The sequence below is a fragment of the Pelodiscus sinensis genome, chromosome 13, assembly GCF_052426305.1.
Source record: "Pelodiscus sinensis isolate ZL-2025 chromosome 13, ASM5242630v1, whole genome shotgun sequence".
NCBI lineage: Eukaryota > Metazoa > Chordata > Testudines > Trionychidae > Pelodiscus > Pelodiscus sinensis.
The window spans coordinates 49,600,562-49,618,588 of NC_143064.1; the positions used below are offsets into that span (position 1 = coordinate 49,600,562).

At 44.5% G+C, this 18,027-nt stretch overlaps 1 protein-coding gene across 10 annotated transcripts in view; it reads left to right on the top strand.

Moving 5' to 3' along the window:
* The window catches only part of ZNF185 (zinc finger protein 185 with LIM domain), a 78,106-nt gene that overhangs the window by 23,875 nt on the left and 36,204 nt on the right, over positions 1-18,027 (top strand). For 9 of the 10 annotated variants that reach the window (XM_006111329.5, XM_075941213.2, XM_075941212.2 and 6 more), the window contains 7 exons: positions 3,049-3,087; positions 3,964-4,035; positions 5,268-5,348; positions 5,979-6,059; positions 9,046-9,129; positions 10,311-10,349; positions 12,550-12,633. In XM_006111329.5, the coding sequence (XP_006111391.3) occupies positions 3,049-3,087; positions 3,964-4,035; positions 5,268-5,348; positions 5,979-6,059; positions 9,046-9,129; positions 10,311-10,349; positions 12,550-12,633 (480 nt within the window). The remainder of the gene's footprint in view (positions 1-3,048; positions 3,088-3,963; positions 4,036-5,267; positions 5,349-5,978; positions 6,060-9,045; positions 9,130-10,310; positions 10,350-12,549; positions 12,634-18,027) is intronic. The other variant, XM_075941215.2, reaches the window with a different exon arrangement.

Here is an 18,027-nt window from a genome sequence, read left to right on the forward strand (position 1 = left end):
AAGATGGCTTCTAGCTAAATATGAAAATGGTTTCTACAGCTTTTACACACCACCTCCCTTGGCAATTTATTCCAATATTTGACCACCCTGACAGTTAGGAATTTTTTCCTAATGTCCAATCTAAGCCTCCCCTGCTGCACTTTAAGCCCATTACTCCTCGTCCTGTCCTCAGAAACCAAGAGGAACAAATTTTCTCCTTCCTCCTTGTGACACCCTTTTAGATATTTGAAAACCGCTATCATGTCCCCCCTTAATCTTCTTTTTTCCAAACTAAACAAGCCCAGTTCATGAAGCCTGGCTTCATAGGTCATGTTCTCTAAACCTTTAATCATTCTTGTCGCTCTTCTCTGTACCCTTTCCAATTTCTCCACATCTTTCTTGAAATGTGGCGCCCAGAACTGGACACAGTACTCCAGCTGAGGCCTAACTAGTGCAGAGTAGAGCGGCAGAATGACTTCACGAGTTTTGCTTACAACACACCTGTTGATACAACCTAGAATCATATTTGCTTTTTTTGCAACAGCATCACACTGTTGACTCATATTCAACTTGTGGTCCACTATGACCCCTAGATCCCTTTCCACCATGCTCCTTCCTAGACAGTCGCTTCCCATCTTGTATGTATGGAACTGATTGTTCCTTCCTAAGTGGAGCACTTTGCATTTCTCTTTATTAAACCTCATCCTGTTTACCTCTGACCATTTCTCTAACTTGCTAAGGTCATTTTGAATTATGTCCCTATCCTCCAAAGAAGTCGCAACCCCACCCAGTTTGGTATCATCTGCAAACTTAATAAGCATACTCTCTATCCCAATATCTACATCATTGATGAAGATATTGAACAGTACGGGTCCCAAAAAAGACCCTTGAGGAACTCCACTTGTTATCCCTTTCCAGCAGGATTTAGAACTGTTAACAACAACTCTCTGACTACAGTTATCCAACCAATTATGCACCCACCTTATCGTGGCCCTATCTAAGTTATATTTGCCTAGTTTATCAATAAGAATATCATGCGAGACCGTATCAAATGCCTCTAGGTATATGACATCCACCGCTTCTCCCTTAGCCACAAGGCTCATTATCCTATCAAAGAAAGCTATCAGATTAGTTTGGCATGACTTGTTCTTCACAAACCCATGCTGGCTAGTCCCTATCACTTTATTACCTTCCAAGTGTTTGCATATGATTTCCTTAATTACCTGCTCCATTATCTTCCCTGGGACAGACGTTAAACTGACCGGTCTGTAGTTTCCTGGGTTGTTCTTATTCCCCTTTTTATAGATGGGCACAATATTTGCCCTTTTCCAGTCTTCTGGAATCTCCCTTGTCTGCCATGATTTTTCAAAAATCATAGCTAAAGGCTCAGATACCTCCTCTATCAGCTCCTTGAGTATCCTGGGATGCATTTCATCAGGATCTGGTGACTTGCTGACATCTAACTTTCCTAAGTGATTTTTAACTTGTTCTTTGTGTATCCTATCTTCTAAACTTACCTTCTCTCTGCTTGTATTCACTACGTTAGTCACACCTCCAGACTTCTCGGTGAAGACCGAAACAAAGAAGTCATTGAGCATCTCCGCCATTTCCAAGTTTCCTGTTACTGCTTCTCCCTCCTCACTAAGCAGTGGGCCTACCCTGTCCTTGGTCTTCCTCTTGCTTTTAATGTATTTATAAAAGGTCTTCTTGTTTCCCTTTATGCCTGTAGCTAGTTTGATCTCATTTTGTGCCTTTGCCTTTCTAATCTTGCCCCTGCATTCCCGTGTTGCTTGCCTATATTCATCCTTTGTTATTTGTCCTAGTTTCCATTTTTTATATGACTCCTTTTTTATTTTGAGATCATGCAAGATCTCCTTGTTAAGCCAAGCTGGTCTTTTGCCATATTTTCTATCTTTCCTACACAGCGGAATTGTTTGCTTTTGGGCCCTTAACAACATCCCTTTGAAATACTTCCAACTCTCCTCAGTTGTTTTTCCCTTCAGTCTTGCTTCCCATGGGACCTTACCTACAAGTTCTCTGAGCTTATCAAAATCTGCCTTCCTGAAATCCATTACCTCAATTGTGCTGGTCTCCCTTCTACCTTTCCTTAAGATCATGAACTCTATTATTTCATGATCACTGACCCCTATACTGTCTTCCACTTTCAAGTTCTCAACTAGTTCCTCCCTATTTGTTAAAACCAAATCCAGAACAGCTTCTCCTCTGGTAGCTTTTTCAACCTTCTGAAACAGAAAGTTGTCTCCAATGCAGTCCAGAAACTTATTGGCTAGCCTGTGCCCCGCTGTGTTAGTTTCCCAACATATGTCTGGATAGTTGAAGTCCCCCATCACCACCAAATCTTGGGCTTTGGATAGTTTTGTTAATTGTTTAAAAAAGGCCTCATCCACCTCTCCCACCTGACTAGGTGGCCTGTAGTAGACTCCTAGCATGATATCACCCTCGTTTTTTACCCCTTTTAGCTTAACCCAGAGACTCTCTACACAGCTATCTCCTACGTTCATCTCCACTTCAGTCCTTTTAGCATGTCACAATTTTCAGGTTCTAACCCTATCTGTCAAAATTCCTTCTGGGTCCTCCAAGGGAGTGTTTCCCCAAACGCCTTCTCCAGCTGAACCATGGGCCTTTTCTACAGACGGACATTGAAATGTTAGTGTTAGTGTGACTCTGCTGTTGTCTGAGAGGCAATGTTTCCTTGATCCATTATCCCTTCATGTCTATTATATCTGTGGACTTACATTTGTGGTAGGAGTTTAATGGAGTATCAGCACAATTTTAAAAAAAGAATTAGATTCCTGAGAGAACCCTTTTTTAGCACAGCCTTAAATAGTGTAAAAACCCTTTTTGGAGTGATTTGTACACAATAGTGGCTATATGATCTTCAGAGGAGGATGTGAAATAGCATCATGGATTGCCACTGTTATGGCTTAGGACAGCACCAGAAACTCTGATCCACTGACAACCTTGCATCCTGTGGGTATTTCCCTGTAACACTTGATATTGTTGCTCCTGTTTCGTGCTTAAGAGTTTTTATTTCTGTTTCCTGTGTAGGTCGCCAGGTTCTAAGCCTACCTCCGGTTATCTCATCAGGTTAGTCTGAAGATCCTCATCCACTGAGTTAGCAATTCTGGGGCTGCAGGTGACAAAGGCTAGAATGGGAGAGGATAAAATGGGGGAAGTAGCAATGTCACCTGGGTTTCCATTCTGGTAGTGCCTGACTGTGGGATCCCCTGTGGATAGACATGTTTGGGTACTTGCTAAGCAGAGCACTGGCTGCGATGGGAAATCAGATCTCCTAGCCTGAGCAAAGAGGTGGTTATTTGGTAGGTGAGGGTATCAGGAATTTCCTCCCCTGTCCCTTGTAAACATCAGTGCGCTAGAAATGCAGAACACTGTGGGATTTACCTTCCATTGCAGCACTGGCTGTTGATCAGCAGTGGGCTTGGTCTGACAGAATCACGGATCCTGTATCGCCACACTCCCAAGTTCCCATGGAAGTTGGTTTTAAAGTGTTGACAACCATGGAATGTTTTCAACTGTTTCTAATCTAACATCTGGCCCCTAATATGAGAGATCAGCCCTTGCAAAGCCAAAACGTGAGGTGTATTCGCTTCCTCTCTCAATTCCACTAATCCTTTGGGTGCTGGACGAAGCCTGTATACATTCAGCATCTACAGAGCCATCGTGATTCATGGAATACACAGCTGGGCAGTGTCTCCCCATCAGGCTATACAGGAGCCATTGTAATAGACCAAGATCATAGTCATAGTGGTACTGGAAGCAATGAGAGTCCTGCAATCTATGTGGTAAATTTGCAGCTTAATAGATTAGGTGGGGAGACAAATTTGGGGCTCATGTTAGCATGATTCTCTCCTTTAGGATCTTTCTCAATGGCTCTCTCACCCTTTCTTCAGTCTACCTTCTAAGATGGCCCTGCATGTAACTACAGTTCTTCCCTTCCTATAGGGGGGTGTTCACTAGGACCATCGACAAGACTCCACCCAAGAGGACCTCCTACTCCAATGGCACACAGAAAAGGTTTGTTCTTCATACAAGACCTGCTTGGGGTTTTGGAATCTTCTGTATATGCTGGTGCCCAACGTTTGATTTCATATAAAGCCCATAGAGTCCCACAGATTTCCATTAAACTCTGGTGGATCCACTCCAACCACAGTCCAGAGTTCAAAGACAATTAAGCTTTTAATAAAGTAGAGACTTGGACACAACCGGCTGCATTTCGAGTACATTCAAAACTGCAAACTGTGATCCCAATTCTGAGGTTTAATGCTATGTCTAAACTGACACATTGTGGCATGTAGTAGAGAGGTTCATTTTGGCCTCCCATTGACCTTTGAGGAGATTGCCAGAAGTTGTCTGGAGTGGGAGCATTTTAAAAGTGCCCTTCTTTTTTTATCTCTGGGTGCTTGTACCAGAAATCGGGTGCTGATTAGAGCTCTTTGGGGTATGTAAGAACCTTGAGAAAATGTCCATGCTGGTTGTGATGGGCTCGGTCACAGAGATCCCTTTGAAACTGTCCCTTGATGTGCCGAAATACCACAGAGCTCGCTTGCCTGTCCCCTGGGGTGTCCAGCCACCCTGTCCTGCTGAACCAGACTCTCTGGTCTCCTTGAACAATGGCACAGAGTTGGGGGTCACAACTCACAGCAGAGCAACACAGACACTAAGATTAATTCAGCTCTGGGAAGACTCAGTCAAAGGGAGCTGACACAACCCCCCGGTTCAGAGCCCAGGTGGGACCAGAACCCCAGATTAATCCTTCTTATTCTGCATAAACTTTTATACAGGGCAAGCTCATAATTTGTTTGTCTCCTTTATCAATGAAAGAGTGAGATGCACAGCTGGTTTCCCTCCTCCAGGTAACAATTATTTACGCTGGGCTTAATAAGCAACCAGGATTTTATTAAGTATAAAAAGTAGGTTTTAAATGATAACAGATCAAAGTAAGTTACTAAAAATTAAAAACAAAACATGACAGATAAGCTTAATATGCTAAGAAACTTTTTACAAGTAAAATCACACCCTCAGGTTCTTTTAATCAGCTTTTTTCAGAGAGTGGACCCTGCAGTCTCTGACCAGGACAACTGAAAGAGACAATGTGCTCTCCATACAGTAATTGGCATGATCTATTAGGTCATTCACTTCCCCCTCCTCTTTTGGAACATTCTCAAATTGGCATGGGAAGGAGTCTGGTAAACGGTCACAAGGTCATGAGTGTCGCATTAATGAACAGAACTGTGTGTTATCTGCAGTGCTGCAGCTCAGGCACAGAGTTCCAGTCTCCCCTGCGTCTCCTCTGGATACAAGATGACAACTGAGGATTACAAGAAACTGTGAGTGTACCTGGAGAAGAAGTTCACTGCTTATCTGTGCAGTTGCCTGCATGCTGGAGCCACCTGCTCAGCCAGTCTGATCACTCAGCTTGCTGAACATTCCTCTTGCCCTTCACTTTAAAAGACATTACTGCCTGGCATTTCCCTGGGGCTTAAGAGGTGCCTCGCCCTGGTACTGGCCTGCATGGGGTGAATTTCACCCCTAGGTAATCCCTTTTGAGACAGGAGCCAGAGGCCTCTAAACTACCACGAGGGATGATTGCTTTGCAGTGTTTGTGGCCTGTCTGAAAGCAAGAAATGCAGAACTCTCATGTAAGGGTCTGCTGCCTGGACATGGTCTGACATTTCTCGCTCAGCATTCAGAAGTATCACAAGTTGAGGCTCAAGTTGTAAATCAGAAAAGTGGGACAGAGATTTGTTTTCACCATGGCACATGGAAAACGAAAGTGCCTCTCACATGACTGAAGGACAGACTTTTAGTGCCCTCCTTTAGATGCTGCACTGACATCTATCCCAAAGCCATGTCATCTGCTTCATCTGTGCTCACCTGGCTAAGGCTGTTTCAAAATCTGTTATCCAGTGCCCATTGCTTTAGATTAATATAGCTCTCCTCTTTTCTCTTGGATTTAGGGCTCCGTTCAATGTCAGGCAAACATCAGTGGAGTCAGATGAAGAGGAACAATCTTTTTCCATAGATGAACATAAAAAGAGGTACAGACTGTTGCAGCCTGTATCATTTCATGCAGGGACTCAATGAATACAATGGAAAATACCTTTACATCTTATCTACCAGCATCATGTGTCTCAGGGTTATGAAAATTTTAGCTGAGCCATTGAGCCTGACCGCAGTCAGAACAAAAATGCATTTTTATGTAGAGCACATCAATGCCTCAGGTCTAGGGCTCCTAACGGAATATAACAAAGTCTGATGTGATTCAAAATGACAGCATGGCCCAGCTAATTTCCTGGCTAGTGAAAGGAGATGGGGAACCCATCAGCTACATTCTGTCCATGTGAATGGAGGGAAAGAATGGTGTAAAGATTCAGAAATATCTAGGGTTGCCAGGTGGTTTACCAAAAATACCGAACACCCTCCTTCCGCCCCCCCCCCCCCCAAAAAAAAGAAACACCAGGGAAAAAATTCTGTTGAGGAAAATAAAAGGAAAGCAAAAAAACAGCATGGCCCCTTTAAGAAAAGTCCTTAGTCTTTCTGCTGGTGGCCATCTTGTTTTCTTGATTGGAGCCAGAAGGCAGCTTCCTTGTGGAACCAAGTAAGCAGGGGAAGGGGAGGAGGGCTTGGGCTGGGCCTGGTTGCTGAGTGTGTCATAGGGTTGCCAGGTGTCCGATATTTTCGCCTCCTGTCTGGTTAAAAAAATCAGAAAATACCGGACATTTTAGGTGTCCAGTATTTTCTGAATTTTTTAACCAGACAGGAGGCGAAAATACTGGACTGTCTGAGCCAATTCTGGACACCTGGCAACCCTAGAAATATCCTGGGAATAAAGTGAGGACCTCACTTTTTGCAACTAGCTCCACAACTCTAAACCTGAACATTTTTGCATTTGGATCCACATTCAGATCTGAACTTCCATAGCTCAGGTCCAGCTTTAGCTTTCACATCACTTCCTCTGTAATGTGGGACTTGCTGCAAAACAGCCTCAGAAGCCGCAATCAGAGTTCATGATACTTGAAATAATATTTTCAGAAGTGCCTTTTGGGACACCACTCCTACCCATCCTGGCTAATAGCCATTGATGGACCTACGCTCCATGAATTTATCTAGTTCTTTTTTGAACCCTGTTAAAATCTTGGCCTTCACAACATCCTCTAGCAAAGAGCTCCATAGATGGACTGTGGTGTGTGAAAAATACTTCCCTTTGGTTGTTTTAAACCTGCTGCCTGCTAATTTCATTTGGTGACCCGTACTACTTGTGTTGAGAGGTAGTAAATAGCATTTCTTTATCTAATTTCTTTATACAGTAATTCCTCATTTAACACTATAGATATGTTTCAGAAAATGATCGTGTTAAGTGAAAACGTGTTATGCGGGGTCAATTTTCCCATTGAAAATAATGGAAAAGGTGGGGGTCGTGTTTCAAGCGGTGGTGTCTGTTGGGACCGGGGCATAAGGTTGGGGGAGAAAGGGGACTGGGTTACAGCAAGGAGGGGAGATGTTTGGCTCTCGAAGGGAAGGAGAGGGGAGGGAAATTGGGTTGGGAGTATGCCCCTGTGACGGGTCTGCCGGGACCCGCACTGCGTCTGGCGAGGTGGGAGGGGTCGCTGGGGAATGGCGCGGCGAGCGGCGAACCCTCCACCGCTTTGCAGGGAGGTGGGGAAAGCCCCGCACAGCTGCTGGCAATGGGCTGGCTGGGAAAAATCGTGTTATTCCGGGGACGGTCGTGTAATTAAAAAAACATCCCTAAAATAAATCGTGCTATCGTGAAAACGTGTTAAGTGGGCACATGTTAAATGAGGAATTACTGTACCAGGAAAAACTTAAACAACAAACAGTCTAGTAGCACCTTAAAGGTTTACAAAACATATAGATGATATCATGAGCTTTTGTGGACGCAACCCACTTCTTCAGATGACAGTAGTGAAGGAAATTTCTTGGGTCTGGACTTCCTGCACTCCGATCATCTGAAGAAGTGGGCTGTGCCCAGAAAACTAATGATACCATCTACATGTTTTGTTAGCCTTTAAGATGCTACTAGACTATTAGTCTGTAACAGGAAAAACTTAAACAACAAACTTGGCTACCCCTCTGCAGTTATTTATACCAGTCATGATTTATAGATTTCAATCATATCTCCCCTTAGCTATCTCTTTTCCAAGTCGAAAAGTCCCTGTATTAATCTCTCTGCATACAGATGCTATTCCATACCTCTAATAATTTTTGCTGCTCTTTTCTGAAGCTTTTCCAATTCCAGTACATCTTTTTTGAGATGGAGTGACCACATCTGCATGTAGTATTCAAGATGTGAAAGTACCATGGTCTTATAAAGAAACAATATATTTTTGTCTTACCTGTCCCTTTCTTAATGATTACCAGCATCTTGTTTGCTTTCTCCATTCTGAAAACTGGCCATTTGTACTTTGTTTCCTGTCTTTTAACTAGGTATCAATCCATGAGAGATCTTCCCTCTTATCCCATGGCAGCTTACTTTGCTTAAGAGTCTTTGGTGCTGGACCTTGTCAAAGGCTATTTAAAAATCTAAGTACACTATATCCACTAGGTTCCCCTTGTCCACATGCTTGTTGATTTTTTATTTTTTAAGATTCTGGTAGAATGGCAAGGCATGATATCCCTTTACTAAAAACATGTTGATTTTCCCCTGTCATTTATGTTCATCTATGTATCTGACAGTATTTTTTATTATAGTTTGAACTAGTTTGCCCGGATTCTGTTTGTTTGGCATATTTCACCCATAGCACAGAGCTATAGACATACATGGCACAGTATAAATAGTATGAAGCCTGGATTTGATATCTGGCTACCAAAGGGATGGGTACAGAATGAATGGACAGAGAGGCCATTCTCTCTACCCTTGGCTCTTGCTTGATTTATGCTTTTTTTTTTTTCAAGTGAGTCTCTGATACAAGCCTTCAGTGACTTGTTCCACTTCAGTCCCCTATCATTTCAGCCTCCTTTTTCCCAGCCCCATCACTGGAATGTGCTCTCTTCCTTTCCTTCCAGGGCAGAGGCAGCCAACAGTGTACTGAGGCGCACAGCGAGCAGGGAGCGCTCTTATGTCCTCTCTGCTGCCAAGAAAAGCAATGGGTGAGTCTCATGGGAGGAGAGAACAGAAAGGGCAACTATTAGCAAATGTCTTCCTGGGACTTAATGGGTCTGATCCACTGGATGCAATGTGAGTCTTTCCATTGGCTTCTATGGGCTTTGAATCAAGTTCTGAGTGAAGTCCAAGGACTTGCAAAACTGGGCACATTCATTGAAGGACCTTCAAAGTGTTTCTCATCCAAGAGGAAAAGGAGACAAAGCAAAGAAACATAGCCCAAAATCTTTGAAAAAACATGATTCCTAACTGCCTAGAGCCCACAAGACGTGTATTTTTGGGCCTGGCTGCTCAGAACATCCCAAACACCTGCTTTCTCCCGCCCAGCTTTATTGAACCAGGGAAAGAAGGCGGGGGGGGGGGGCCGAAGGAGCTTGTAAACATTAGCATAGGCCACTCCAATCATTCATGAAGAGATTAGATTCCAAGCAGGATTTGTGTTCAGTTCATATAAGCTCCTTGGGGCATGGACTTTCTTTTATCATATATTGTGAGGCCCTCATCTCACCTGGAGTTCCTGTAACAGTAGTTGTCCAACTAGGCAAGAGATGCTGCTGGTGGAGGAGGCTCCTCTATCCGCCTCTCACCTAAGGTTATAAAGATCAGTTCCACTGATCAAAACAACATTGATCTCCCATTGATGAGTGACTAATGTTTACAACTTAGAAAGCTAACTCAGGGTGACACAATGAGGTGACAGGGAGATTAGCAGTACCTGTGAGGTTATGGGAGAAGCCAGGAAGGAATGTGTCACAGCAGTGACATAAAGTGGCATAATTCACACAAGGGCAATAGGATAGTGTACTTTGCACTGATTTAGAATTCAGCTGGTGTGCAAAACAAATGCCATATTATGTGCCAAGGAAGAAGGATTTTGTGTGCAGCAAGAAAAAACTACTAAAAGGAAGGTGTAAAATAAGAGGTGGTGACTTTATTTTGCACCTGATCAGAGGCTGCTTTCACTGCTTAGGTGTGTAAGTCACATTGATTTTTACATACCCGCTCACTGCTAAATCTGTGTAAACTGTATTACGTGACCCTATATGTAAAATAACTTCTTCGTGTCTGTTGCATTTATCTCACCACCTCTTATGAGAATTGCCCCCATGCCAGGTCTGAGTTTGTCCACTGGCTTTATATAATCTTTGCTTTTGCACCTCCTTTATAGAAGCCCAACTCAAGAAGTATCACCCTTCATTGCCAAGAGGTAAGTCATGGATCTCTGCCCCTAAAATTACAGTAGAGTCCTCTTCTGTGCTACCATCTCAGTGTAAGAGTTTTTACTAAGGACTAGGGTTGGAATTTCCATTTGGTGTGAAGTTAGAGGCAGGGAAAATGGCTAGATGGGTTGGACCGATCCATTTGGGCTGACTTATACTAGCACAGGAAAGCTCCTAGTGGGATGAACAAAGTGACTTAGGCTATGTCTACACTGACATTTTGGCAGTACATTTTGGTTTTGTTCAGGGATGTGAAAACCACCCCTCTGAACGACAAGAGTTTGAACAATGAAAAGTGCAGGTGTGGACAAGGCTTTGTTGGCGGAAGCTAGGCGCTCAGTCATAAAGCTACTTCTCCTCGTTGGAGGTGACTTTGTATTTTCTTCAGGAGATAGTGGCTACATGGTGCACCTCACCACGGTGCAGCTTTCGTGGTGTAACCGTGGGTGGGCTAGACTTCACTGGGAAACCCCACTTCCACAGCAGTACTGGAGACCCAGAGTTTAGTCTGGAGGGAGTTTCAGCAAGGATGGCCCAGTGTCAGCCTCCCTACATTCAAGTTCCAAAAGAAACTAAAGTAATGAATTTAATTAAATAACTTGATAAAATGTTATGAAGAAACAAATAATCGAATTCTTACACAGAGCACAGCTATTTTAAAACCCACAAATAATGTCTCTCATACATATACATACAGTAGCCCAATGTCTGTGACTCTGTAACGCTGACAGGCTGGCTGTTGCCTCTGGGCGGTGCTGTTGCCTGAGTCACGTCCTTCGCCTCCCACCGTGCTGCTCGGCTGACTTCTGCGCTGCTAAGCCAGGCTGCCACGGGGGAGCAAGCGGCCGTTTGGGCTCCGCGGTCCCCCAAGAGAGAGGCAGGAGGGAGAGGAGAAGAGGGGGAGAGAGGCAGGAGGCAGAGGAGAGCTGAGAGAGATGGCGGGAGGGGGGGAGGCGGCAGGAGGAGGAGAGAGAGATGGACATGGAGGAGAGACCCGAAAATCCCATCTTATGATGGGCTATTGGCTAGTAATTACAATAAACATAAAGTGAAAATTGAACAGTTCAATCCACATAAATACAGTAAGAAAAGGCTGAGAGGTCCCAAGAGCTTAGATTTAGTTCACCAAAGTCTGTGTGCGCCTCAGATATCAAATCTGCACCATATGCTGAGTCTGAAGTGTTTCTCCACTTGCTTGTAGGGAATCCTCAGTTGGAGTCCAGACAGACTCTTCCTCTGCTATGGTCACTGGTAGACAATCAGCTCACTGATAAACTAGTCGGTTAGCTCACAAGTGAACAGCCTTAAAGAAACCCTATTACAAGAAAATACCAAAAAACCCCACATTTGAGAATAACAAAATAGAAATGACTCTTCCCCATTGCTACATTTACAGAGGAGCGGAAGAATCACAGGGACTGAGAAAGTGAACTAGATCAGTTTGACTAAAATCAAAAAAATATTTAAAGCAGACAATTAACACACAAGTTATTTCCCCTCCTAGCTCTAAGTAGCATTGCCCTGATCCCTGGCAGAGGGTTAACAACATCACTATCTGCTGCAGAGTAAGGAGCAGCAGCCAGTTCTCTGCTCCTGGTTTAGCTTCTTCCAGCTCACACAGGCCTTAGAAAAGCATCTGCCCTGCCTGCTTGCTCATGAAGTGTGACCCCAAACTACTGGGCCCAACTCCAGAAGCTTCTGGGTAGAGTGCTGAATCCGCCCAGCAACAGTAACACTCAACTCGCTCCTACCTCTTCCCTCCCCGACAGGGAGCTCCCTATTAAGTACATGGGTTACTGTGGCACAGCTGCACTGTTGTAAGGTGTGAAGTGAAGACATAGCCCTACATATTGAATTGGAAGATGACAATTGTGGATTGTCAGGAATCCTGGAATTAGCGACTTCCTTTCCTCTCTGAGAAGAGATGGGTCCCCGCAGTCATCACCATTGGGCTTTTAAATTCCCAAGGGCAGTCAGTCCCACACAGAGAAATGCTTACCAGGTGAGGGTAAGGGCTCAGTTAACATATTCATTGTGAAGTCCAGCCTTAGTGCTCCAGGGACTGAATTAAAGTTTGGCCCTAGGATGAGCAGAGAGAAATTCTTCAGCATGAGGGGAGACACAATAAAATGTTTGAACAAATGTGTGTACACGTGTAGAATGTGTCTTTATTTTTCATCCTGAAAGGGTTGAGATTGAGGAGGAAGGAGGACCACACATGCAAAGTCAGACCCTTCCAGCTTCGTCGCGGTTCAGTCCTGGTGGTAAAAGGTAGCGTCCCTGCCTCTGGATTCCTTTGTGTGCATTCGGATGGGGTCCATTGTCAAGCTTGTCTTCCTGTTTGACACTGAAGATAGTTGCTGGTGAACGGTGACAGTCTTTCTGACTATAGTTGATGAGGAATGGTTCCCAGAAGAGTTTTACTAGAAGAAGCACCAAGGATGGCCATGGTTGGAGATGGGATGCTGGGCAGCATGGGCCAGGGTTCTGAGGTGACACTGGGCATTTTATTTCTAAAATAGTTGGCTGGCTTACATGCTCAGGGTCTAACTGACCACCAGACCAGCCAATGGGGCAAGGGTGGGGTCAGAGGATGTAGTTACCTTGGGGCCCAATGATACAAAAAAGCAATGTGCTCTGCGCAGCTGAGGGATGCCACAGGTGGGAAGGGGAATGCTATGGTTTGCTCCGAGTGGCACTGCGAGCTGACAGCCGCCAAGCCCTTCTGCCCAAGACCCCAACCCTTACCAGGAGTGCAGTACCTCTTTCTCCCCTCTCCCCCCGCCTCCAGTCAGCATATCTGGAGTCATGAAGGAATTCTCTCCCAGCTAAGCTTGGCAGTGACCTTGGATGTGTTTTGCATTGCAAAGATGCAGTTCACTTGCCAGGATTACCTGGGTATCTCACTTCATCATTTCCCTGCCACTGCAGGGGCTTGGGCACCAGTGCACTTCAGTCCCTTCTATTCTCTGCTTATTGCAGGTAATAGTCTAGCTTTTTGTGGGTGTCTCTTACTTTGTTCTCATTCTGGACTTAGTGTGTGGGTGCTGGGTGGTGCTGGTAGCCTGCATTCTATGGGAGGTCAGACTAGAGCAGGGGTGTCCAAACTTTTTTCAAAGAGGGCCAGATTTGATGAAGTGAACATGCGTGAGGGCCGACCATTGTGCCTGACATTCTTTGAACCATTAAAATTAAATGCAAATGAACTATTTTATGCAAAGTTTATTGCAAACGGCATACTTTTCATTTCGTCACATGGCTGACAAATCTAAACAGGTGTTAAATCACTCTGCCTTTCATATCTGAAGGCCAGATGAAAAAAAAATCCAGGAAGCTGAAATATGTCAGGAACATTGTAAAGTACATGACATATTATTGGTAATAAAGGTTGTCTGTCAACTTTTAAGTTCAAAAAATATGAACAGGAACATAACACCAAGTATACATGTTGTGTCCAAATATATTTAACTGATTTAGACCAACTGACATTAACTGAGATTTTACAATGTATTCATCTCAATACATATGGATTCGTTGGGGGCCATAAAAGATAGATATTGCCAAATTACCTGTGGGGCCGTATTAAACCGGAACACGGGCCACAATTGGCCCACGGGCCGGACTTTGGACATGCCTGGACTAGATGATCTAGTGGGCCATTAAACTCTATGATGTCCTTGGCTTTTCCTGGGGCAATGCAAACTTCCCCCAGTGCACCATTATTTCTCTCTGGTCCTAAAAGGGAAAGAGGAGTTCAATCTCTATGGCCCATTTAGTCTTCATGGCATCTCAATGAGGAGCTCATCTACCACAGTGATAAGTGATATAAATTCTAGAGAGACAGACAAGCTAAGAAGTCAGTGCTAGTTCTGATGGGCTCACCAACCCTTTGAACAGCCATCAGATGGTAACAGTTTTCCTAATTAGCAGCCTTGGCTTGATGAACTGAGTCAGTTCTCTAGCTAATTATTTCAAGCCCACTAAGCCAACTGCCTTTTGTTGAACTTTAAAGTAAATTAATCTACCCTGACAATGGTAGCATAACATAGGTCTGATCTGCAGGACTAGAGCTCTTTATTAGTTTTCAATTGACTTTTTTTTTAAACCGTAGTAGTAAATGTCACCCTAACTTCTTAAGAGCTCTGTATAAGCTAAAAGCTTGTCTATCTCACCAACAGAAGTTGGGCCAGTAAAGATATTACCTCCCCCATTTTGTGTCTCTAATACTCCGGGACCAACATGGTTACAACACTGCATACTTTAATTTGAAACATCCGACAAACATTGCACTGAAAGTCCACCATTGTACAAAAAGGGTCATTATAACTGTAAATGAGCTACTGTACTCAGATCCAATGACCAGCTCCATCCAATTTAAAAGAGCTGCAGTGTCAGCCTTCTGCAATCTGTGTTGAGTAGAAAAAAGTTGGCTATGCTGATGGGCCTCAGAGGAAGTGGGAAAGAGTAAAAGACTTGTGGAAGGGGAGGCTTGTCTGTCCTCAGAGGGGAAAAACACGGTGATTTCCCCATGGTCTTTTCCAGTTTAGAATGCTGCTGTACCTTTCTCTTTAACAGGGATGTTGTTCCAGATACAAGCGTTGTTTGCATTTCTGCTGTTCTTAAGCCTAGTGGCTATGGACAACAGAGAATCCAGGAGCTATAGCCTTTCTGGTTAGAGGACTGTGTCTGCGGGGATGAAGTAATTACATCATTAGGCGATGATGTATTCTCATGACAATACCGACGAGGAGTCCTGTGGCACCTTATAGACTAACTGAAGTGTAGGAGCATAAGCTTATGCTCCTACACTTCAGTTAGTCTATAAGGTGCCACAGGACTCCTCGTCGCTTTTGCAGATTCAGACTAACACGGCTACCCCTCTGATACTTGATCTCATGACAATAGGATCCAGGACTCTAACTGGAGTTTCTTTGGGAAATATTTCTCTCTCGTATCCCCATCCCAATATTTCCACCAGGAAAATGATTTATTTTATTTAAAATGTATTGGATTTTCATCTAAATACTTTCTGCTTTTATTTATTCAGTGACCCCCTTCCTCAAAGAAATTGAGTGACATTTCACATATTTTTCCTGAAGAAAAGTTGTTGAATCAAAAAAATATATGTTCAGTTAATACAGTTAGGCAGAAAACTTTCTTGTCATCTGTCAGGATTGTTCCCCACTCTGGCACTCTGAGAACAGAAGGTGGGGGTCCGCAAGAGATCTTAAAAATACCTTGCCTCTATAGGCTTCTGCTTACAAAAACTCCCCAAGATCACAGATTCACTAGCCCTGGGAGATAGGCTGCCACCATCAAGTGAACTAAAGCCCTGAAAAACAGGACAAAACACTTGGAAGTTCTTCCTGAGGGGTAGCCCTAAGCTCTTTTACCATAAGAGAGCTTGAAAAAAGAAAAAAAATCACAAAACAAACTTCAGTCTCTGATAGCTACCCTCTCAGTCTAGGCAGGCACATACACAGATCTCTTGTTACTTTTCAGGACACAAATATCAAATCATTGCCTTGAAAAAAGGTAATTTTTGTTAACAAAACAAAAAGATATAGTTAACAAAACATACTTGGTTGCTAGGTGTTAGTACGACTGAGAAGAACAGATTAAAACACAAAGAAACGTCGTCTCTTTGGGATGCAGTTTAGATACAGTGAATGGGGAAGGGAAGGCACATGGATTTCACACAGCAAAGGTTAACCAAACAACAAAACAAGAAAATAACCTGATCACAACTAATACACATTTCCCCCTATTTACTCACGATCCCTTCACGGTCCAGTCCATTTCTATGCCCAGTATTCTTTGGAGACATGGTAGACCTGCCTTGATTTAAATCATTCTGTTTCTCTCAACTCCTTGCTTAACCCACAAAGAGAAACGGTAAACAGATAATCTTTACCATTCGAATTTCAACACTATCATATATCATATCTCATTTTATATATATATGTGTATATATATATATATATATATATAGTAGCCCAGTGTCTGAGTCTGTAATGCTGAAATGCTGGCTGTTCCCTCTGGGGGGCGCTGTTGCCTGAAATGCTGGCTGTTCCCTCTGGGCGGCCAGTGCTCCATAGGAAGTGTGGGGCCCAAATGACTGCTTGCTCTGCTTGCTTCCCCGCGGTGGCCCGGCTGAGCAGTGCAGAAGTGAGCCGAGTGCCACGGTGGGAGGGGAAGGGGAGCGGGGCGGTGATGTGCGGCGTGACAGCGGCTCCAGGCCCCGCCCCCTGGCCATGAACGACCCTGCTCTGCCCCGCCCCCCCTTTGCCTCTTGATGTGGCGCTTGGCTGACTTCTGTGCCGCCAGCCAGGCCACCGCGTGGGAGCAAGTGGCACAAGCGACCGTTTGGGCTCCACGCTCCCCATGCAGCACAGGGAGTGCGGAGCCCAAATGGCTGTTTGGGCTCCGTGGTGCCCCGAGTGAGAGGCAGGAGGGGGAGGAGAAGAGAAAGAGAGAGGCAGGAGGTGGAAGAGACCTGGGGGGGGGGGGGAGGCAGGAGAAGGTGGAGAGAGACCGGAGGAGAGACCTGAAAATCCTGTCTTATGATGGGCTAATTGGCTAGTATTCCATTGGTTCTTCTGACTCCCTGCCAACACCCCTACCTACCTGAGTTTAACCAGTTAGTCACTGAGTGCTGGCCAGCACTCGTCCTATGCCTCACACCACCCCTAGCCACAGCAGCAAGACTCAGGTGTTGTTAAGGCTATTCCCCACTCTGGCTCTCTGTGTGCAGAAGGTGGGGGCCCACAAGAAACTTTTTAAAATACCTTCCCACTAAAGGCTTGTGTTAAAACTCTCCAAGGTCACAGATTCCTGCCACCACCCAAATGTAAGGCCCTTTTGAGAACCCAGTAAGGCACACTTGGGAATTCCTCTCTGTGAGGTGCACACAAGCTCTTTTAACCCTCCCTCTAGAGAGAGATTGAAAATTGTAATTTCTTTTAGTAGTTTTGCTTTGGAGTCTTAAGCACATGCACATAGAACCTTCCACTTTCTAGTACGCAGGAATCTGATCAGGGTCTTAAAAGGGTTGTTTTTTAATCAATTAACAAGACACTTATTGAAACATTACTTGGTTGCTAGGTGTTACAGAGCAACTAAAAAAAAGGATTTAAACACACAATCGCTTCCCAGGGATTCAATTTGGAAAGTTACAGTGTAAGGGAATAGTTATGTGTGTTCCGCACAGAGAAGTTCAACAAACCCCAAAATAAAGAAAATATCCTTATCACATCTGAGTAAACATTCTCTGTTCTACTTACATAGCTGCAGTTTCTAAATTTAGTCCTTCACTAGGCATCGATGTCACTGGCTCCCTGGCTTATTTCGTGCCCTCCAAGGCTCTTCTGGTGACGCACAGGAAGGGGTCACTGCTTCCAATTCACTTTGTTTCCATTGGCTCTCCTGGCCTCCTGCCAACTCATTTCCTTCTTCCTTAGCATTCTTGGGGACTCTCTAGGACGGGGTGGGCAAAAGGGCCTCTGTGGCCTGGATCCGGCCCACCAAGCAAGTTAATTTGGCCTACGGAGACCCTGCTGCTCCCCCTGCACCCAGGCCAATCAGCGCTTGGGGGTGGGGAGAGCGTGTGAAGTCGTCTTCTTCCTGTCCTGCAATGGGCTCAGCTTTTAAAGTCAATCACCAGCT